A 22927-nucleotide genomic window follows, 5' to 3' on the forward strand; every position below is an offset into this window, starting at 1 on the left:
GCATAATTCGCTCTATCCGGGTTCGTTATAGCCGGGTTTGACTGTAATTGACCAACTGGAAAAAAATAATGGCATATTTGAAATTTGTGGGGAAAAAAGCAGCAAGACTGACAAGTTTCACAAAGTTTACTTGAAGTTGTTTTAAGACCCTTAACTGAACAGCAACCTCCTACTTCCCACACTACACGACTATACCACCACAAATCATAATCAGAAAAATCATCGTTCACAAACTTGAACAAAACGCGACTCAAAAGGCCACGGATTCTCACCGAGCAAAAGCCTTTAATAGCGTCATCATACATCAACGAATCAGGAACGCATTTTATCAAAATCAAACATTTTAACGATCGAACTACGCCCTGTTCAATCAACTGTAAGCGCGCCCTCGTCACGGTGCACGCCGCCGAACTAGGCAGGCTTCCGACTGACAATGGCGTTCTGCAACCAGGGTTCCACTACCAGCTTGTCAAAAAAGCACAGCTCCCATGGACGCCCGACGGCCGAAACGACGACGTAGTAGTACTTCGACGAGCGGTAGCTACGCCACCGGATGCTCACTTCCTTGACTCCGGACCACTGGCAAAGCAAATCTCGCACAAACTCCGGTCGCTCCATAACCAAATCCAGAAAGGCGCGATCGGTGACCTGCAAGAAGGAACAAGCAAACTTGGGTTCAACAATAAATCCAGCATCACACGGAGGTCGTGACCTTTGAACTTCCTAGTCGAGTTTGCTTGTCGGGGCTCTCTTTATTACAGTCGAACCTCGTTATAACAAAGTAGTATCGGGGGAGTTAATTAGTTCACTAGATCCAATATTCGTTGTAACCGTAGAGGTATAAATCAGCTCTAATAAATAGGCAATCTGGCTCAACATGATACGTCATACGATGCCAACATGATGAGAGAGAGAGAGACCACGTGCAAACATCATTTGTTTCATTTAAAAACACCAGTGTTTCTTGGGCTACTTAACTGCGGAAATTTTTTGTCCCTTGATTCAGCCGGCTGGTCAAAAGTTACAGAAATTGTTTAACGAAATGTTTATATGGGCAAAACATTTCCTAACTAGTATTAATTAAACGTACAGGGTTTCTTGATTTTTACAATAGCAAATAAAAAAATATGCCTTGGAAAAAATGTTTTGGCCTCAAATTCAAAAGGCACTCGCAGCGCCCCCTCGTGGCAGCATTCCAAGTTCAACCAAAACGTGCAGGAGGGAATGCACTGCTCAGAAAATTTTGGGAGGGTGTTTTGACACTGGTACACCCCCCTGGTTACACCCCTGGGACACTGCATCCCGTCTTTCATTTGCCCATTTGGCCATCTTACCTGTTTCGTTTTAGGCACTATTATCGATTATGATTTTCTTCTTGCAGTTATCTTTACTCGTTCTTTTCTCGCTTCTCAGGCTCCACTCCTCATCTTTTTATAAACCTTTTCCTTCTCTTTAAATCCCTTCTTTCCCACTTCCCATAGCCAACCAGACTCTTCTCTGGTTAACCTCCCTGCTTCTCCTGTACTGTCTTAGCCTTCCTTCTTGTGTAGGCTGGGCAATCGTACTCGCAAGCTCTGACAGGAGACTGACTAGTTTTACGCTGACCACGTCACATCAGTACGCGAATGACTCGCTAAAAAACGCATGCCCGCAAATTTGAGCAAACGTACGTCAACACCACTCACATTGATGCGTACAGGCTCCGACTCGAACAGCTCTTCCACGCCGTCACAAACGCTGGGGTCACGCGGAAGACCAAAGCAGCTCATGTCTTGAGACATGACAAGGCGGGCGTAGCGATGAAGCGCAGCCAGGGTTGGCAAAATCGGGGTGCGCTCCTGCGAGCCGCAGTTGACGCAAGCCGGGAGGCGCACCGGTGCTGTGGCGAGCTGGCGAAGAAAGTCGCACACGTACTCGCCCACGGTGATGGCCCCGCAGGGGTCTTCCCTTGCCCCTCTCCTGTTCAACTCCTTGTCGGCTCGCTTGCTGGACACAAACTCCGAGAACACAGACTTGAAACACGACGTGCAGATCTGCGGCGACCTCTTCGAAGGGTCTCGCAAGAGGCTGTACTGCCCAGCCCAGGTGCACAGCATGTCAAAGGCCTCGTCCTCCACCGGGCCTGTAGTCCTGTGACTGTTGTTGATCTTCACGGCCAGCAAATTTCGCGGCGACGACAGCCGGGAGACTGGAAATCCATCTCTGTGTTCCCGCAGCAGCAGCAACAGGTTATCCGCGATGCACCACGGAAAGCCCAAGACGTTCTTCTCCCCCTTCAGTGTGCCCGTGTAGGCAGCCATGTACCACGCTGATGCCATCTCCAGCGAGACCCTTCCAGTCTGGCCACCTTGCACGGGAGCTGCAGCGTCAACGTTTGCGACGAACCGGGCCTGCATGAGTTCGACGAGGGTTTGGTACTGAGCAACGGCGAGGGTTCTACCATCGTTTCGGCCGTCCTCGTAGCACGAGCTGCTGGTGATGGCCCCCGTGATCAATTCCACCTCACTCTCGATGCTGTGCTGATTCAAGATCTGCGAGACGTTGTAGGCGTAGACGGACATTGCCTCCCTCGCCATCTCCACATGCTTCACCCAGCCGGTGTACTCAAACAGCTTGTAGTGAAAGTCTTCAGTCTTGAATGCCAGCGCGGCTTTGTGGCTGGAGAGGGGCCTGTTGGAGCGGTGCAGGTCACCGAGAGCTTTCACAGACTGGTAGGACGGCTTGAGCTTGTACTTGGCGCGCAAGAAGTCCGGGTACTCCTTTGGTCGTTCGCGCCTCGCGAGCTCGGCACAGACTCCAGTCTTGGCCGACTCGAGGTTGGTGGAGATCTTTTCAGCGAGGGAGAGGCAACGGTGCGAGAAGATGCCACCTTGGAAAGCGTCGGCGAAAACCAGGTAAGCATCGGACATGATGCTTGTGCTGTCGTTCAGGATGTACCAGCACAGAAACTGGATGATGTCTTCATTCTGGAGAGAGAAGAAAAAAAAAAGCGAAAACCAACTTAGGGTGCGGGGCATCAGAAAATTAAAGCGCACAACCTGCTCAGCAGACGGACAGACGAAATCAGAAATGCTGTAGTCCTGAAGAAAGAGAGGGAGAGAGGGAGGGGGGTAACTGACAGAAGCCGAGTTAATCCAACCTGTTGGTCCCCGGCTGTTTTAACCATTACTATTAAGAAACTTATTACATCTACTGTAGGTTAAAGACCTCTCTCACACACTTACAACTGCTCCTATCTGCCGGTGCTGCTCACGAAACTGGACAGAAACCGGACGGTGGGTGGCACAACACTTTGCTTTTGCAGAAGGATTTAACAAATACCGGGTGCGTGAAATATTTCAGAACAAAACGTTGGCAACAGAATATCTCCAGCAAAATTAGACATATTTTCACTAAAGTTTGCGAGGTACTTCTCATATGGTTTATTTCCATGACTACTCAATGAATTCGCCAGAGGCAGCAATAAGCTATTCGATTCGGCTTCGCAAACGGCTGCATGCACAGATCAGGTGCTCCTTAGAGATGTTGGCCATTGAGTGAGAAAGGGCGGACTTCAGCGAGTCTTTTGTATTGTGCGGCCCTTTGTTGGCCTCTCTCTCAACGACGCCCCAGATGTAGTAGCCGAGCGGATTTAAATCTGGGGAACTAGGAGGCCACAAGTTGGCAGTGACAGGGTCGCAGAAGTTGTCAGCCATGCCACTATTAGATGACACAGGCGGTGTGGACAGGAGCTGAATGTTGATGAAAGGCCAATGGTCGTCTTTTAGAAGCACTTTCTTTTCATGGCTTTACAACGGGGGCAAGCACATCCATGTAACCGGCAGCATTAACGCGGAGTCCTGCAAAAATGTGTGGCGGCATGACAACACCCTCATTGCGGACAACAGATAACACCACCGCCGGAGAAATTAAGTTAAGGGATTCTGACGGTGTCTGACCGCTGACTGTGCTTTTTCGTTCTCGGCATAGATGCCACGTCACCGCCACAACACATCAGCTCGGTCCACGCTTTTTAAATGAAAGACTTCGCTACTTTCAGAAAGGTGGCAACTTCCAAGCTGCTGTGGTGCGCGGCCAAGGCAACAAGGAGTGCATAACGTTTCATTTCCTGCTTCAGCTTGTACACTTCCATTTTTAAACAAACTGCGCACTACGAATGATAGGGGGTAGACGAACAAGAAGCCGCACATTTAGACATATACGATGAGTCTGCTGGTGTGTATGGCGATAAGGAGGAGCGTTCTCAAATACTCGCGCACCCGGTATAACCATTACAATAATGCCGATGGAGAAACCTGGCTGAAGCCAAATTTACAAAAAAAAAAAAAAAAAAAATGAAGACATCAAAACAAAAGTATTCATTTTCAACACTACCCTCGCGCTATGAAGACAAAAAAAGAAAAATCTGAAACGTGAATAAAAAAGTGAAAAAGCACCAACCATCATGCAGTATGCCTTGCACAAAAACCTTGGACAAGAAACTTATCTGCACAAGAATACATACTGTAGAACCTCATTGATACGTTAAAAAAAGAAAAAGGTGAGGCAGAAGTGCACTATGCGGGAAAACGTATCACCCACTGCAGTAAAAAAAAAAAAAAAGAAAAAGCAATCGAGAAACAAGCATGAACATTTAATTGTGTTTTTCACTTGTTCTTGTCTGTCAACGTCTGCTGGCGCATGTTGCAGCCCTCTGAGAGCAAGAGGTCCTTTTCTAAACATTGCAGAATTTTGTCCGCATTGGGATTGTCCTTTGCGCGAAAGTAACTCCGCACCGCTTCCAAGCCGACTACGGCCTAATGTGGCCGCGGGAGACGTCACCTTTTCCTCCCCGTCGCCGCCACCATCTTTCTCGGAGGCTTTGTCCAGCGCCGGCGCTACTTCATGGCGTCATTCCGCCGCGATTTCTTCCAAGGTTAGCGTTTCACACATTGGAACGTCATGATACAAGCGACGTTGGCTTAAGGAAGCCGCGTTACCGAGTGATTCCAGCAAGGACAGCACTGCGTGAAAGCCACCATGGTGTCACAGGTGGCCCGACTTGACGCTCAGCGCCTGCTTATTGCACTGCGCACATCGATACCCGGTCTGCCCACACTTCCGCATGTTTTTTGTTCACCGTAAAACGTATCACCCCGCCGTAGCTTGATAAATTTCTTCAAATTTTGAACGAACTTGGCAGGAAATTGTGTTATCCAGGAATGTGATAACCGGGAAGAAAACATTGTAACAGCATGAAGCATTTTATTGCTCGCAATTGAGAGCGTAATAACTGGGAAATAGGATGAACCGAGAACGTGTCAACGAGGTTCTACTGTAGCTGGTGAAGTTAAGGCATTTATTCCCTATAACAGTACAAACGTACATCATTTGCAAAAAGAAACAAATCAAAACAATGAAAATAAAATAACCCACCATATACAACCAAACATGGCTATAAGAGACTCCCAGCGAAGATAAATAGCATAATAATGCTTGCGCATTAGTAGCCAATTCTCTGAATTTCTGCACATTTTTTTCTCCATCATTTTTGTCTCATTCTCGATTCAGCTTTACAACACCAAGCTGCTTGACGCCGTCTCCGAACAGTTCCCACATTTCCCAAAACTTTCCGCCTTCCTCTGGCCAGACAACGGCTACGAGGCTACCCATACTTGCGCCGAGCAAAGACTAATGAATGAGGAGTGGAAAGGCAGGGAGAGAGTGCACCATCTATCCTCCACTTGGGCTGTCTCTGAACATTCAAGCCACCAATGCACAAATAATCTGAGCAGAAACGCTGGCTGGCCGTACGTTAAGAGTTTTTCATGTGGGATACTGCCAATAATGAGGATCTCTTAATCTGCTTTTGGATTATGCCAAAGCAAATCCATACAAAACTCTTGGGCACACAGAAAAAAAAAAATCCCGGGTTATTTCCACTCATGTGAAACCTGAGGAAGAGCGAAGCGTGCAGTGCATAAGTGTATTCTTGGCGCCTTGGCGTTTTTGCCCACGGATATGAAACCGTTGGGAGGTAGAGGTATATACAGCTTTGCTGTGAGTCTCGTGTCTTTGAAGTGTGGAGCTCTCTATCGCGAGGTGTACACAAGTGTCCCAGTGCCTTTTTAGTACGTGTTACATTCTAGCGCGAGGCGTAAGCAAGTTTCCCAGTGTTTCCCGACGACAGGAGACACCAACAACCCCATCCCCTAAGAGGTTTTGCCCCTAAAAAAAAATTGTGTTGATGATCCCAAGTTCTACAAAAACCGGAAGGCTTAATTTTACCCTTTACCTGCACATTCCTGCTGAAACCCTCAGATTTTTTACTTAAAAGTCTACTGATCCTAATTTGTCCAACTATAGCCACACTGATATGTCAGCTGAAGCACGCTGTCCGCTCAGCAACAGAGAGTGCAACGCGAGTGTAACATGAGTGCAACAGAAAGAATAATTTTCAACTGGAGGACACAAACCAGGTCCCCAGTTGAGGGCACCATCCTTGGCGTCTTGCGTGGCTCCCTGGGCTCTCTGTTGTCTCCCGGAAAGAGCAGCTCCTTCTCCCAGATCACAACGTACTCGTCCCCGCCAAGACCTGAACCTGGCGTGTGCGGAAAAACAATTGGAAAAACAAAAGACGCTCGAAAAACTTCCACTCCAGCACCAAGTTCCCACTCCAAGACTGAGCTTATTCCACAGGGCGCTTTTGTGTGGCAGTGCTGCTCAGGACATGTTAAAAAGGTTAGAGAGAGGAAAAAAAAAAAAAAAAAAAAAAAAAAAAAAAAAAGAAGTCCTGGGTTATCTTCACTAACGTGAAACCTATGGAGGGGCGAAGCATGCAGTGTATAACTGCATTCAAAGATTGTAAGTCTCTCTCTTGCCACATGGCGCACGCTGATTTGGCGCCAGAGAAGCGCCGGCGGAGGAGCAATCACACACTCAGCAATCATGCTGAGGCGGTGGCGCCCTCTCTTGCGTTGAACCGGATTTAAGCAATTAAATGAGAGGCAGACTGGCCGTAAGTTCTCTTCGTGTCACACGCCGCCACATGCTAGGAAGTATGCTTTACAGGAGAAAACCTGGCGTTTGAAACCAATTTCGAGAAGGAATGAACATTTCTTGTCGTCTCGGCGGGCTTGTCGCTTGCGCTCGGCTAGTGTCACGAGATCCTGCCTAGCGTACAAAGATAATCGGCAAACATAATCTTTATCAGGAACACATGGAAGGGGTGGGGGTCCCATTGTTCACAGGCACCTTATCATTTATAATGTGGCTTCGATGCTGAGCGTTCGGCACCTCAGGCCTTGGCACCTTGGCGTTTTTGCCCCCGGAGATGAAACCGTTGGGGGGGTGGAGGTATAGAGCTTGGCTGTAAAAGTCTCATGTCTTTGAAGCACGAAGCGTTCTAGCGCGAGGCATTGGAAAGCGAGTGTCTTGGTGTGTTCTTTTAGTACGCGTTACGTTCTAACGCGAGGCGTCGGAAATTGAGTGTTCCGGTGTTTCAGTATCGTGACAACAGGAGACAACGACAGGAGGAAACGCCAACAGCTTCACCCCTAAAAGGGAAAAATAACTTTTTGCCCAGTCAAACGGCACAGTAATGCTCACAAAGGCAAATTGAGACTTGACATGTTTGTGGGCAAACCGAACCTTTTTAATGCGAAACCAAAGGCTCCCTCCCAAAAGCTCTTTGGTTACCACAACCATTACGCATTGTGTAATTACTAGATTAGGAAGTAGTCTAATTAGACGACAAAGCAATGGGACTTGGAAAGGTGTACATCTGCAGAAGACGACACTGTGGCACACAAGTCAACAAGTGCAAACCACACTTTTGCAAAAGACAAATATTAGATTGAAATACTGCATGCAAGCCAATAAAAAAACTGAAAGGCGTTTCACTATGGTCAACGCGAGCGGTAGCGCTCGGGCAGCAAGTGAGTCATTTGGTTGTTCTTCATTATCACATTCTTTTAAAGCTAGTAGGACAGTTGACGTTCTGTAAAAAAAAACTAATGCATTTCTCCATAGACCGGTTGGTCGAGTGAAAAGCTCTGATAACATCTCTGGACACACGGCGCGTGCATGAAACCGGTTTTTCATTGTGTCAAAACGGTAACTCAAAAATCATGAAAAAGGAACACTTCTATATAAGACAATATGCACATCGATCATGATCCCATAAAACTCGTATTGGTATACATTTAGATCCTTCGTATATTGCATTTTCTTAGTGCGTGAAAAATCGTCACAGATTCTTCATTGGAATTCGGGTCTTTGAAGGTTTGATGATCGATTGGACGCCCTTTCGGCGAAGTTTCGACGCACTTTTAGTAGAGGTTTCGACAACCTTCTGGCGCAGCTTTGATGTGTGAAAGCTTTCGTACTTCTTTCAACTTTCTTCAGGAAAGGATGGTAAACTCTTTAAATTACATCAGCCACCACTTCAGAATCAACGGACACACAAATCCCCCCCCCCCCCCCCCCCCCCAAAAAAAAAAAAACGTAGAGTTTACAGGAAATCCAAGCTTTCCAACACTACGGGTCCCCTGCAATAATATGGCGAAAAGAAAAAAAAGTCTTTCCAGCAACCGCTAAAAGCTGAAAAGTAAGAAAGTAAGATGAGAGAATCCTTCGCATCCCTCATAACATCAGAGCAATGCTGGAAAGAAGCACCATTTGGTGTCCTAGCAAAGATGATGTCCTTTGGCACAAACAGGAGCGGTGTCTCATGTTATACCGGACCACATGCGAGGTAGAGAAACATGCGTAGTAGTCGTATATAAAACTACTGGCAGTTGATCGGCTTACCTTCGGATGCCTAGCTGTCGAAAGCTCTGTCTTATCAAACTTGAAATGGGAAAACACGTACCACCGATTTCGACTGGGTGCGGTCGGGGCCCCTTGGAGGGAAACACGATGCAGTCTTTGATGTGGCGCAAGGCAGGCACGTCGACCGCCTGAAACTTGCGGGCATCTCCAGGGTGATAGCAGGCGTGCTTGGTCACCAGGACAGTCCCTGTGTTGGATCAGAAGTTGCAACCGCTCAATAGAACTGCCTTGAGTGCTTTATAAAAAGAAGAGCCCCCCCCCCCCCCCTTGCTGCTTCCGACTTTTTAGCCCCACTGAATATGTGCGGCTCACGTCTATATCAGCACCACGCAACAACCACAGCCCGCATTTCAAAAACCAACAATCAAACATCGCTGATCGTGTAGCATTTCGAAGGCTGCGACACCCTTACTCTACACTTCTAGCTGCTTCTTGGGGTAAGATAAAAAAAAGTTTTCCTATATACCGTATTTACACGATTGTAAGTCGACTCGAATGCAGATCGACCCCCTAAAATTGCATCTCTCAAGAAAAAAAAAAAAAAAAAAAGCGAGCGCAGAAAGCAGCTCGTTTGAACGCTGCTGTAAATGAGTGCCGAGAGAGAAGCTCTTCCGTCAACTAATGGCGGCTCTTCCATCAATGATCGATGCTCCCCCAAGAGCCGTACGCTCGTGGTGCGCGCAGTAGATGTTAAAAAAGAGAAGCTTCTGTGTAAGCACGCTGAATAACCATGCGCTGTGGGTTGAGCGGGAAATTTTACTTCCAATCTTGAGAACACATTCGTTGCGAGATCACAACAATCGAAGCTACCGGCAGTGGCCACTGCCGCGCCATATCAAAACAAACATGGCGGCTGACAGAAGTGGCCACTCACGATTTCCTTTTATTTGTGAGTGCGTTATTCGCATTCAAGAAGCGTTTTGTTCGTCCCTAATAAACAAAATAAGTATTGGCGAATTCCTTGATTCAATGCACGGCGCTAACGTAGCCACAATCATATCACATTCAGTACACTTCCGGACGCAATGGTGGGAGGTTAGTCGCACAAGGGGCACAGATCGCGAACGCCAACTTTCAAAGTTGGAATCACCTTTGTTGACGCCAGAATGTATGCAACAGTAAATTAATACGCTACGCTTTGACCGTAACCATGGCAACGAGGGTGCAAGGCTCTCCCCTCCTTGCAGCACAGCTGATTTCTCATTTCCCTTGCCGTTACTAGTGGTACACGGTTTGCTTTCGATTGTAAGTCGACCCCCCAACACTGGGTAATCAAATTTGAAAAAAAAAAAATAGAAGTCGACCTACAATCGTGTAAATACGGTATTGCCCTATTGTAAGCATACCGTTTACAGAAATAGTTCGATATACAGGATAATTCAATGTAAACAGGTTCGATATAGTCAAGTTCAACTGCACAAAGTGACTGCACAATGATCACAACCCTCTTTTTGACATCCTTAATTTAACAAGGACGTATGCATACCTGTGAGAACCTCAGTAACGAGTGCGTTGTCTTCGCCGCCCCCCCAGGCAACCCAGTTGTGGCTGACGCCCAGCTGCGTGTACTGAACGAACACCTGGCCGCACTCGAGTGTGCCCGTCTCGTCAAGAACACCCATCATGCTCCGGCCGCCGTTTGGGGGAACGGCCACCCGGCTCTCTTCTTGCAAGCCGGCTGGAAGGAAAAGCAAGTGGCTCTTTCAGTTATCCAATGTTGAGACAAATTCCGAAACTATGGAATTCTCTGCCGGGCCACATGCATCCACTCCCATTGAACAAAATTTTGGTGGCACTTGAAAAGGACTAACATGCCTACCTTATTGACCTTGATAACGTGTTTTTAATGCGTTTTTCTAATCTGTGTTATTTGGGGAGCCCGTGCATGTGCCTGAGGTATCTTAGTTTTTGTTGTGCATAAATGTACATACAGTAAGGCCCGTTGATACGTTCTCAGTTCATACGATTTCCCAGTTACTACGCTCTCCATTGTGAACACTAGAACACTAAAAATTCCCCGTACGAAGTTTCTTACAAGATAGTACGTTTTCTCAGATTGTACGCTTCCCCCTCGCGTTTTCTTTTTAAATGTATCGACGAGGTTCAACTATATAACGTAAACATAGTTGAATAACGCATCCTTTGCTTATTAATATGCAAACAAACGTATATTGTCTTTTCTTTCCTGTTCATTCTGCGTCCTCTGTTATGCGGATGAGCCAAATTGTTTCCGTTGTTACCTTGCACTAGTAACTGCCCATTTTAGAATTGCCATTTTCTAACTCCTTCCCACTCCTGCCATAACCAAACAAATTTTCACTTCTGATGAAGGCAGAAAAAATTACCCGCACCTCCCCGAGGGGGATCGTGAGGATGCAGAGCATCTTTGTTGCTATACCGGCGTTAATTGCGTTGTTAATTACGGTATTACGTTGTTGGGTGTTGTTACGTTGTTATCCGTATTAATTGTGAATGGTTACCATCATCATCACACATTGCTTGAGTACTTTGAATGTATGAGACTAAGAGTGCGCCTAAGAGAGCGACTAAGAGAGCGCGCACCCGGAGGGAGAAGCGCGCAAACCCGAAGACGGCGCGAAGAGGAGGAGGGGAGAGGAGGTGCGAGCGCACGCTAGCAGCTGGAGTGGAGAGGAGGATGAGAGAGGGCGCGCGCATGCGCGCTTATCACAGCTGGCGTGGGCGGAGCTTCGGAGGGGAGGAGGAGCGCGCACCAGCGCACAGATGGCGTGGAGAGGGGCAGGGGAGAGGAGGGTGTGAGCGCGTGTTATCGAGCAGCTGTCGGAGGAGCAGCGCGGACGGACGCCGCACGGCCGTCGACGCAAGACAGGCCCCCGCTATAAGATGCTCTGCATCTAAAAGAAAATGCCATGTTCTGAGATTTTGGAAAACATTAAAGATACCCAGGTGGTCTAAGCTAATCAGGAGCCTTCTACTCTAGCACGCCTCATTTCACTGGCATAGCTTTGGCATAAAAAACATCCAAAATTTGAAAATTTTAATATGCACTATTACAATGTTTGCCTTCAGTTTCATAGAACATTTGTGGGCAATTTCAGCTAGGGGCCAAAACAGCACCGAAATGGTGCAGTAGGACATCTATAAAGGCAGCAGTAACTAGAACGACTCTTTGCAACTGTAAAAGACAGCAGGGGAATAGGTTCTCCATAATTAATGCAGTCAAGTAATTAAGGTGTTTTCCAACAACACATAACCATTCATAGCATCTGACTTTCCACGAGCAAGAGTGCTGTCTGGCTTCTGAAATGTTGTCTTTTCTTTTCTTAACTTCATGTTTCTTCAAACTCTTGATTGCATACACAGAAGCAGTACGGAATAGTAACTGGTAAGCAGAGTTTCAAACTTTCATTATGTAGTGGAAGTTTAGGCATTAGGTCAGGCTAAAAAACTTCGCTAACCAAAAAAAAAAAAAAAAAACATCAAGAACTGATACTACAGGAAGTAAGGGGGAAAATTGCATAGAGCAATAATATAAGCAGCTGCAAATAAGACTTCCTAAAGGCAGTTTTATTGGCACAAGTTTATTCGCAGAAGATTTTTCCCTAAAAGTGGCAAGTACGTTGTCCGAATGTTCGCATAGGCTAAGGCCTGTAAGAATTATTTGTTCTGCAGGATAATGCACAGGGTGTTGTCATGAGGGTTTGTAATGTTGCAAGGCGTCTGTGCAACGTGGTAGGATTCAGTTACCTGTCCTTGCTCAAATAAAGCCTCCTCCCCCTCCTCCTCTTAATCAGGGTGTGTTTGCTTCTGTACTTGAATCTCTGTCTGGATATGAGAAGGGAACAGAAATTACTGTTTTTTTTTGTTCAAAAAAAAAATCGTTTCTAAAAAAGCGCATGTCCCTCTAGCCTCCAGGTTACCATAAGGTAGATCGGCTGCCCTAGATAGGAAAAGGTGGTTCATGGTTCGAATCCTGGACAAGGACAAATTGTTCTCTTACTGCAACAAATTTTTCGGATTTTTCCCTTTTTCTTTTGAGAATGCAACCCCCCTTGAGCGCCTTGCCTCAACTGGACCGCATCGTAACTCTCTTCAGTCCCCCTAAACGTCAACTAAGGGTCAAACAAGCGAAAAGTTGCACAAGCGTGAACCGGCCAAAGGAGACTTGCCGATCAAGCTGTTGTAAACGGCCAGCAGCAGGGAGCGGGTGAAGGGCTCCTGGCTCAGGGGCAGCCCGTGCATGTGCAGCTGGGAGAACGGCAGGCTGGTGCTGCTGTGGATGCAGAGGACGCGCAGGGCAGCGAGGTCGTCGACAAACGCGTCGCACAACTCCAGCACCATCCTCTGCTGAAGCCGCAAGAACACACGGCCAGGAACGCCCAGCTGCTCCAAGACAGTGATCAGCGGCCGGTTCAGGAACAACAGCGCTGCAGCGCACCACACACCGCTTACCGTATTTTCGCGCGTATAACCCACACCAAAAATGCAAAAATTTCAGCGGCAAAGTAGGGGTGCTAATAATACGCGGGCTGTTCTTCCTTTAGTGCAGCTTCACGGCAATGCGCGTTGTGCCGTAAAGCTCCTACGCAGTAAGAATAAGCCTCCCATGGCAGCGATTGCACAAAACATACAAGGACAAGGATGAAAAAACAAGGACGAGCGCACTCTAACAACTGAATTTTGCGCCTTTTCTGTCTACGTAGTACGTGACGTGTTGCTTGAGCAGTAGCTTTGGTGCTGCCCTTCCTGTGTCAAATGTGCAGGCAATACGGGATCATTTTCTTTTTTCTTTTCCAATGGGCTGAAAGTGGGGGTGCAGATTATTATAAGCAGGGGCGGGTTATACGCACGAAAATACGGTAGTCTCAAGCAGTTTGTCTTCCGCGACCATTGCTATGAGACTACCGTAGCAATGGTCGCAAGACTCAAGTTTTTTTTATACGAACCATACGGTGCGAAAACTGCTTTGAAAGTGAAGCTTTGGCCTCCATACAAGAGACAGCAGAGGTTCCAGAATCTCTTGAGGAGTTTGTGCATGCACATGAGGCCTTCGTGTGCTTCGGCGAGCTCACAGATACGATTCTCACACAAGTAAATGGAACACATGCCTTAGAGGATGAACCAGAGGTGAAGGACGACGAGGGCATTTCAGGGTAGAAGTGTTGGAAGTTGAGGCTGACAAACACTGGAGCTATTCTGAGCAACAGCAAGGCTAGCAATGTGGAGTACTTTACGTCCACAAGTTGGGGAGGGAGCTAGTACAATCTGCAGTCACTATGAACGACTCATTTAAGCCATCCTGAACGATTTCCTGTCAATGTGTTTAAACACATCTTGATGCTGATGTATAATAAAGTGAGCCCAGCTCCTCCCCGTTTTTCACACTTTAGGGGTGAAGCCCCTTAGGGGTGGGGGCTGTTGGCGTCTCCTGTCGTTATCATCGTCGTAATCGTCGTCAGTCACGGTACTAAAACACCACGAAACTCGTTTACGCCTCACACTAGAAGGTAACGCGTACTAAAAAAAAAATAAAACACCAGGACACAGCGCTTCGTAACGCGTACTAAAAACACACCGCAACACTTGTTTGTTCAAAGAAAAGAGACTTTCACAGCAAAGCTGTATACCTCTACACCCCAATGATTTCATCTCCATTGGCAAAAATGCCACGGCGCCAAGAATGCACTTACACACTGCATGCTTTGCCCCTCCCCAGGTTTCACATTAGTAGAGACAGCCCGGGATTTTTTGGGTTACAAGAGACATGTTTCCCGGATCCCTTGAGTGTCTCTTGTAACGAGTTTTTACTGTACAAGATGACAACACCAAGCCTCTCAGGTACCGTACTCACTTGGTGCAGACGTTCTGACGACCTCGATGCTCTCCAATGTGGAGCAGTCAAACTTGTACATGCTCTCCCGCACGACAAGCTTGTCGTCCTCGAGGGTGTCGTTCACACACACCACACCCCTGAAGCCGGCGTAGAAGATCTCAATGGCGGACGGCACCTGCACCGTGCCCAAGTCTGCGCAGACCTGCGACGAGCGATGCAAAGCTTGTAAGACAACAGTGCGTGTTGCTGCCATACAGGGCGATTCAAAATGTCCTCAACAACATTTACATGATGCACTATCTTTGCACAGTCACTCCTTAAAGGGGCCGTGCAGACAAAACAAACGTTTGGTTCACTCGAAAGATTGCCTTGTTAAGATAATCCTGACACCACTTTTAACGCACACTTCGCTCAAAGAGCTAGTGGGTTGCATCGCCATTCCGTTTTTTACATGTCAAATTTTTATAGATCTGTACGGAATCGCCTTTTTTCAATTTTTCATATTTTTCTGAATAAAACTTGGAAAAAAAAAAAAAACCTGTTTTTTCCTTGCCCCTCAAAATTTCATGAAGACTTGCATCCCTATGTCCGTGGCTGTGTGCATTTTTGCTCGTGGCCGTGTTATTCGGCAACCATACAAGCAAGGTGAAGCATCAAACATTTAAGTGGCTTCTTCCAAATAAACTTCAATTAACCCATGGCGTATCAAAAAAAAAAAGGAAGGAAAGGTGGCTTCCCTTGCCACCAGCCAGCTGTATGGAAAAGTTACACACGCATCAGGGGGGCAAACATTGCGTGAGCAATTGTTTTGAGAACCTTTCAACTTTAGGGACCATTTTTGACTCCCCAGTTACCAGGTGCTTTTATCAATTTGCAAGATCCGACTGAGGCAGTAATCACTGAACCGCACACACAGACTTATAAGGGAACGTACCTCTCGCATCAGGGACGGGGAGATCATGCCGATGCCCTCGGAGAAGACAAACGGCTCGCCAGAATCGGGGTGGGTGCCACCTTCAATGTCGGCCACATTTTCCAGGACCTTGTCCTTGTTCAACCCAATGCTGGTGGCCGGATCGCTGGTGGTCTCCTTGAAAAGAGGCACGATGGTGGCCTGCTGGCTGGTGGACAAGCACTGGCCCATCAACGCCATCTTCCCGGCCAGGCTGGGCTTGCTGTCAAGGTCTCCCATCCATGAACGGATCGATTCCACCGTTTTGCCCTTGGAGTCCTGTCGACACAGAAATTCGCACACAGTCGCATACGTCGTGGCGTAAACTCGTGAATTTGTTTTGCAGCGTTTGCTTGCGCGGGTTGGAACTTGTATCTGTGTGACTCGAAGACTGAATAAAATGCATGTGTGTGGGTATAGTATGTGTGTGTATGTACGTTTGTATGTATGTATGTACATATGTATGTTTGTAAGTATGTACGCATGTGCATACGTATGCAGGTACATGTGTGTACATATGTACATACGTATGTATGTACATATGTGCATACGTATACGTGTACGTGTACCTATGTATGTATTTAAGTACGTATGTATGTACATATGTAGGTATGTGTGTGTACGTATGTACATACATATGTATACATGTACCTATGTATGTACATACGTATGTATGCACATATGTATGTACGTTTGCATGTATGTATGTATGTGTGTGCATGTATGCATGTACCTAAACCAGCTGCAAGTTCCGCATGGTCTCTTTGTTTCCTCTTTGTCCTTGCTCTTTTCTTTAAGTGCAGAGCACTTTAGGCGCTCGCCTTGTCGTCCTAGCTCGCATGCTAGAACCAAGCATATCGCCACGGCGCTACGGTGTAGCCTGTCACAGTCCCTTCGCCGCAGCGTAACCCAGAGGCTTCGAAAGCCAAGTGGTTTAGATAGTCATAAGCGCTCGAAACTCGTGAACCGCTGGCGCTTAGCAGTGGCTTAGCTCGGCTATGCCAGGATATACGTAGCGTGAGCTAAGATTCAGCTGGTTATTTTTAGCTTTCCTGGTTGTCTAGGATTAGCTGATTATCGTGCTTACTGCTGCTTATCATGCAATCCAAATCCAATCCAATGCAATCCAATCTAATCCTCGCGCTTACGCAAAATGTGGCAGTGCAACACCAGCATGTGAGGGGAGAAAAGCACAAAGAGAACAGAACTACCGCTGGCGCAGTTTCAGGCAGGGCGCGCGCGAGCACTGCGAAGGCGGGAAATTTGCATGGGGTGGTAGCAGTAAGTGGGTAACGGCAATATAGCCCGTTATGGCGAATCACTGCTCTGCACTTCCGACAGCTTTCACATTGAGTGGAACGGATTTAGTTTTTTTTAAGCAACTGGCCCAAATTGATGTACCGGATAGCATTATTTTCCAATATGCGAACTGGCCCAATTCATCACCATACTGAGCGTGTGGCTAACCTCAGGGTGGCGTGCGCGTTACTATCGTTAACATCTAGTTTGCTGCATTTAATTGTACCAACTAGCCCAGTTTTTTTTCCCAACCATTTAAATAGTGAGATCTATTTGTCCTTGCCATCTTTTTTAACCAACTAACCCAAACTGTTGATCTACCGATTGGCCCAATTTTTTTATATGCCAAGTAATCATTTACCAAAAAAGCTACACAATGAATTTGTTTTTATACTGACCTGATGAAAAACGAAAATGAATCACTAAAAAAAGAAAACAACAAAAAACACTCCTGCTTTCTTTTCTCCAAACCCGTTTTAATCTGTTCGAATCGGTTCAAACTGGAACGGAATGATGCTCCCGAACCAAACCCGACACTGAACCGAACATGAAAAAATTCTGGTTTGACACCCTGCCATCACCCACTACTACACCTTCCTTCTTCGAGTACTCGGCCCCTCCACTTTTACCAACCAACCAATCTTTTATAAGAACTCCTAAGCCAAATATATTGTCCATGTCCTACATCCCACTAAAAAGCAGTCAACATCCTTTTTTTTCTTCACATGCAAAACAATGTTGTGCGCTCTTACGTTTGCGTAGAGCCACATCTCGTGGTTCTCGATCTCCGCCTGGGAGCCCGCCAGGAGCCTGAAGTGACGGTCCCCGATCCAGACTCCCTCCCTCAGGAAGCGTCCGACCACCTGATCCAGCACCTCTTCCCGGTTATGGTGGAACCGGAGCGTCTCCGACAGGCGCTCAAAGTTGTCGTCGCGGAAGCTCGCCCGGAGCATGCAACTGGCGTCAAACTTCCGCAGCACCCTGCTTTCACCGTGGACGACGGGTGGCCGGTAGAAAACGTGCGAGGGCGTAACGACGATTCGGCGGATCAGGCACGAGTTGTGCGGGATGGCGCGGGAAAAGCACGTCTCCCGCACCGCCTTCTGGAACGCCAGTGGCAGGGCGGTGGTGAAGGTGACCACGCCGCGACGGTCCAATGCGCGTCCGACCGCGAACATGGCCTGTTCGAGAGCGCCCACGTTCCGCTTGGCCAACGACTCCAGGTGCTTCTCGGCTATGTCCTGCACCTCGCTCGACATCAGCCCCATCTGCACTAACGCATCGTCACTGTTCTTGAGGAGGGCGGTGAGTGCGTAGCTGCAGCGGAACCCTAGCTGAGGCACAAGCTTTGAGCAGAGCCGCTCTTTGAGCTCCTTGATGACGCTGGCCTGGAGGAGCTTCGTTCGCACAGGCGCGTACACAATTGTGGCCGTCGGGCACTTTCGGCTCAGCCGGCTGATTGCGATGTGCGCGTCTTCGCTGTCGGCGAAGCCAAGCTTCAGGACCCAGCAGCCACCGATGTCACGGCTCTCCAGGAACGAGCAGCATGTGCAGCCGACCTCCAACGTGCGCTGGAAATCTATCTCGTCTCGGGTCTTGGGCCTCTGGTCCTCTGGAAAGCGGGCGAAGAAGTTGGCGCTGTCGATGGCCGAGTAGAAGAGCGGGAGCGTGCTCAGGTGAAGGTATGCGTCAGTGGGGCCATCAACGGGATCGTGCACGACCACGCGGACGATGCTGTCGTAGTCAACGTTGATGCGGTACAGCTCTCTCTTCACCACGCAGTGGTCGAGGGCCAGGAAGACTTGCAGCTGCTTCTCGTCGTGCTTGAACGTGCAGTCCATGCAGTACCTGTAGGCGGTGCAGGTGGGATCGGCAATGATGGTGTGCCGTTCGGCGAACAGGTTCAGGCCGACAAACAAGCCGAACGAAATGGAGTGAATCTTGACGTCCTGTTGGATGGTGAGGAAGTCTTGACGGAACCCAAGTCTGCGGTCGGGCATCAACCACAGCAGGAAACGCGAGAGTGCAGAGTTGTCGATGCCTGCGGTGCACCATTGGCAAGCAATGTCTCGGCTGAGAGATTCCACTTGGCACGACTCGAGAGGATCGGCAAGGTTCAGCTCGCACTTCAGGTGCCAGAGGGTGTCCTCACATTCCCCAGCCAGCACCTGGCGTGGATGTTCATAGGTAGCTGCAGCCGACCCTTTGTGAGCATCAAAAAACTGCATGCAGGCTTCCAGGAAGGGCTGTATGTCATCTACGGGCTTTTTCTGTGTCCAGACACACACAAATGGAACGCTCTTCAATGTAGCGGAGGCCATTGGGCAGCAGCGATGTCACTTCCTGCAAAATGGTGTGAAAATTGCATAATCAACAGTCTAAACAAACACTTAGCTTTTGCATGACCATACGACAGGAAGTAACGACACAGGCTGGTGAACCAAAAACAAACAAACAAAAAAATTTTGCGCGGCTTGCACTAGTGGTGCAAGGCGGGAGAAACAGCGGAGCTGGTGGTCAACCTAACTTCTTCCAGTTTTGCTAAGTTTTGCTAGGCTTTGCTAAGCTTTGTTAAGTTTTGCAGCGTTCTTTCTAGGCTAGGCGAAGAGTTGAGGGGTGAGGCCAAGTTTCGCCACATTTTACAAGGCCGTTCCGGCTGGTCCCGCACACTGACAGCAGACCCCAGGGGAAAAGAAGCTAGGTCGACCCCCGCTCGTCTGTTTCTCCAACCTTGCACCAGCAAGCTGCGCTATTTTTTTTTTTTTCATTTTAGTAGCCAAAGAAGGATTATCACTTTTAAAATGGTATATAGTAAGAGGTGCACATCTGCATATGCCCCTTGTGATCACACTCAAGCAGGCACGAAAGCCGACTTCACTGTTATAAGACCCTATGTGCAGTGGTGCATCCTTTACAGGCAGCACAATTTTTTCTTGGTATTTTTTTGCTAACGCCACCGGACCAAGCTCAAGCTTAAACAGCTTCGCTGTTAAAACAGGCTTAATGGAGAGCTGGTTGCCCTTCCAATTCTTCGCGCAGTAAACTGGCCTTAAACGTTTAGTCGCATGTCATGTGATTGTTTTCCTTTAAACATGGCAGGTCTTTTTTTGTTTTGGATGCATTTATTGCTCCATAAAGAAAAAAAAAACAAATATTGCTTTTTGAAAAGTTGGCACGCATCTCTGAAGCAAAGTGGAAAGAAGACAGCAATGATGTGTCAGTGGTCATCCGTGGTCAATGGACAGCTTAGAAGCACAGTGGGGCTTAAAATGGCACTTAAAATGGCACAGCGAAGTTCGATACGTAAAACAGTACAGAAGAAGATAACCTAACAGCAACAAGCACAATGATAAAAGGTTTTTTGTGCTACAAAAGGTCTCTCTGGGCACAGAAACAAATTATTCGCAGAGCTAATGGGACGCCTTAAAAGTAAAGCATGGCATTAGACAAAATTAAGCAGTTAGCAGAGTGATAAAAAGGACCAGATGTACTCAACATGCCATAAGTACCCACCGGCGATATCCTTAGCTGGCAAACGCTGGGGAAGGTTTTTAACATCACGGTCCAATGCACCTCTTGAATAGCAGCTAGAACAGTTAAAAAAAGGCGATCATAAGTGAAATGTCCCAATACAAGGGGCTGGGCCCGTTCTATTAACTGTCCGTTCTGAATGCACCACAGACTGACCGAAAAGCAACTCAGGGTTCCATTTTTTTGTTCAGTGCTGCAGTAAGCGTTCCGCCTAAAGATGTTGACGGGATTTTCGTCGGACAGCTTCACACTTGCAGATCAAATTTAAAAATTGGCACTGATTGACTGATTATGGGGCTTGACACGCCAAAACTACACAGGTTATGAGGTGCGCCATAATGGAGCGCTCTGGATTAATTTTGACCACCTGGGGATCTTTAACGTGCGCCAAAATCTCGAACACATGGCGCTTTTGCTTTTCGCCTCCATCAGAAAAGCAGCCGCCACGGCCGGGAATCGAAACCGCGTCCCTGCGCTCAGCAGCACAATGCCTTAGCGTAAAAGGTGGCGCTAGCCAAGAGCTTTCGTAATGCTGGCAGTAAGTACGAGATGCGCTAGTAGCAGCTTGCTAAGATCGAAAGCTTACAAAGAGCGATACAAAGAATGTTGACGATGGCACATTGTGCATGGAAATACATACATATAAATTATGTCCAATATTCAATAACCTGTCCGCAATTTAAAATGCCTAGGGATGAGAACATCTGCCCACTGGAACATCAGAGTTTACCAAGGCAGCCCATTTTTATGGAGTTGGACAGAGGCTCAGTGCCACTTCCCACAAATTTGTACGAAAGCTCAAAAATGAAAATTTTTAACACCCTAATCTTCATGTAAAGCAGCGGACATCCATTATCGACAATGGTAATGATTGTGACAATAGAGTTTTAGCACTCCGTACGCTCCGTCTGTTCCGTGGTTACCGTGCTGACCGGGACCCGACTGCGCCTGCGCGCGCAGGCACGGCGAGGAGGGCGCACCCCACCGTGACGAATGCGCGGGCATGGCGAGGGCCGGCCGCGGAACTAACCGCCCCTACCAAAACGAATGCGCAAGTGCCCAGACGGGTCCCGGTCAACACGGTAACCACGGAACAGACGTAGCATACGGAGTGTACTAACAGTGAACAATGAATCCACGGCCAACCAATACTTGTATTAAGATCAGTCATATAAGCTTGACCGCTTGTCAAAATGAAGCGGAAGATAATTGATGCATTGATATAGATTACAACAAAGAGTAAATTCAAATATCATCTCCCGAATGCGCGTTTGGCAGTGAACGCTTGTACCGCCTGCGTTTAAATCTTTCCGTCCCCGTTCTATTGTGCTTCATTTTATTTTGAGGAATGGACCGGGCCAACGCCAAACAAAGCATTTTATCACATCCCGAAAGTATGGGAACTTTTATACAGCGCGAGAGAAATTGCAGCACTGACAAAGGCACGCGCTCAAAAAAAAAAAAAAAACTCTACGGTGCTGCCGGCATACCCTTGTCAGCTGTTACTTGATAAAAGCGCGTAGTACCAGACCTCAGCTTCCCTGCCTAAAAACGCGCGCGAAATTTTCATTCCGTTATCCACTTCACGAACGCGCGAGCCATATCAGCGCAGCAGTAAATGACCGGTAGCAAAGACTTGCACGGCGAGAGTTCGTTCTGAATTTGAGGACGCTAACCTCCGCGTTCGCCGCACCGCCACCGCGTAGTTCCCGTTCAGGCCACAATTTTACCCCGCAGGGGACACAACACATGTGTATATGATTTGCGTACTACTTCGCGCTGTACGATACCACAAAAGCCACCAGATGACGATGAAATGAAAGTACCGAAAACGAAATGCGAAGCTGTCAGACATCCGCGGGCGAACCGTTATGCGTGGGACGAGCTTGGAAAGACGTAGTTCGAAGGACGCGCGCTTCGCAAGCATAAAAAGAACAAAAACTGCACAGCACCGCGTGCCGGTATAGTTTCGCCTCGAACACTCCACCAATACTTCGGATGAATTCGAATAACGTGCAGCGTAAGCCGCAATGGTACTTACCCGTGGCGAAGTTTTCCCGCTCTTTGGAGGTAGGCCCGGGCCCCTCGAACGCTCGAACGCCGCGAGCTTTCGCACTCGGAAGCCCGGGGCATCACGTGACTTAGAATACGTGCATGCTATTCGCTCTTTTCTTCGTGGGCTCTGACGGCGCGGTTCAAACTTGAGTTGCTTGCGCGATTATTATTATTATTACTACTTTTATTATTATTCATTTAGAAGGGGGCGACTCAAGGTCTAGTCAGGGATGGGGAAGGCGGGAAACGAGGTGAGGGCTTGTGGGCGTCTACATCCTCTTGTGTATCCCCGTGGTACTTGCAAAATTCCACAGGGACCTGACAAGTCTTTTGGCTGAAAATGAGCGCTCTTCTCTTCGCCGCGAGCCCCGAGCGCTCCCAGAGCATGCGGTGCATTGTGAGACACGTTGGCGCGTGACACGAGGAGCAGGTTTGTTTCGTTTTTTGCGGGCTCAAGTTTTATGGAT

At 47.9% G+C, this 22927-nt stretch overlaps 1 protein-coding gene across 2 annotated transcripts; it reads right to left on the reverse strand.

Moving 5' to 3' along the window:
- Positions 1-273: 273 nt before the first annotated feature.
- LOC144162963 (uncharacterized) lies at positions 274-22540 on the reverse strand. 2 transcript variants are annotated; one of them, XM_077693705.1, is made up of 11 exons: positions 22447-22540; positions 20388-20461; positions 17627-19217; positions 15558-15854; positions 14642-14825; positions 12960-13217; positions 10298-10489; positions 8852-8998; positions 6456-6580; positions 1686-2966; positions 274-648 (listed from the first exon to the last, which is right to left on the reverse strand). In XM_077693705.1, the coding sequence occupies exons 3-11, from the start codon at positions 19193-19195 to the stop codon at positions 412-414; spliced, it is 4290 nt and encodes a 1429-aa protein (XP_077549831.1). In that variant the 5' UTR covers positions 19196-19217; positions 20388-20461; positions 22447-22540; the 3' UTR covers positions 274-411. The 2 variants fall into 2 exon arrangements, with proteins under 2 accessions (XP_077549831.1, XP_077549832.1); XM_077693706.1 differs by lacking the exon at positions 20388-20461 and having other exon boundaries at positions 22447-22522.
- Between the last annotated feature and the right edge of the window lie 387 nt (positions 22541-22927).

Source organism: Haemaphysalis longicornis, unplaced genomic scaffold (assembly GCF_048455015.1).
Source record: "Haemaphysalis longicornis isolate Haplotype H1 unplaced genomic scaffold, Haemaphysalis longicornis Haplotype H1 scaffold_12, whole genome shotgun sequence".
In the NCBI taxonomy this organism is placed as follows: Eukaryota; Metazoa; Arthropoda; class Arachnida; order Ixodida; family Ixodidae; genus Haemaphysalis; species Haemaphysalis longicornis.

What these genes read in the sequence shown, in the direction of transcription:
- LOC144162963 (XM_077693705.1), bottom strand. Translation starts at nt 19,195, where the DNA reads ATGGCCTCCGCTACATTGAAGAGCGTTCCATTTGTGTGTGTCTGGACA. An exon ending in AGATGTGGCTCTACGCAAAC is followed by an intron (nt 15,855 to 17,626) that starts GTAAGAGCGCAC and finishes CTGTGTCGACAG; the next exon opens with GACTCCAAGGGCAAAACGGT. An exon ending in CCCCGTCCCTGATGCGAGAG is followed by an intron (nt 14,826 to 15,557) that starts GTACGTTCCCTT and finishes CGCTCGTCGCAG; the next exon opens with GTCTGCGCAGACTTGGGCAC.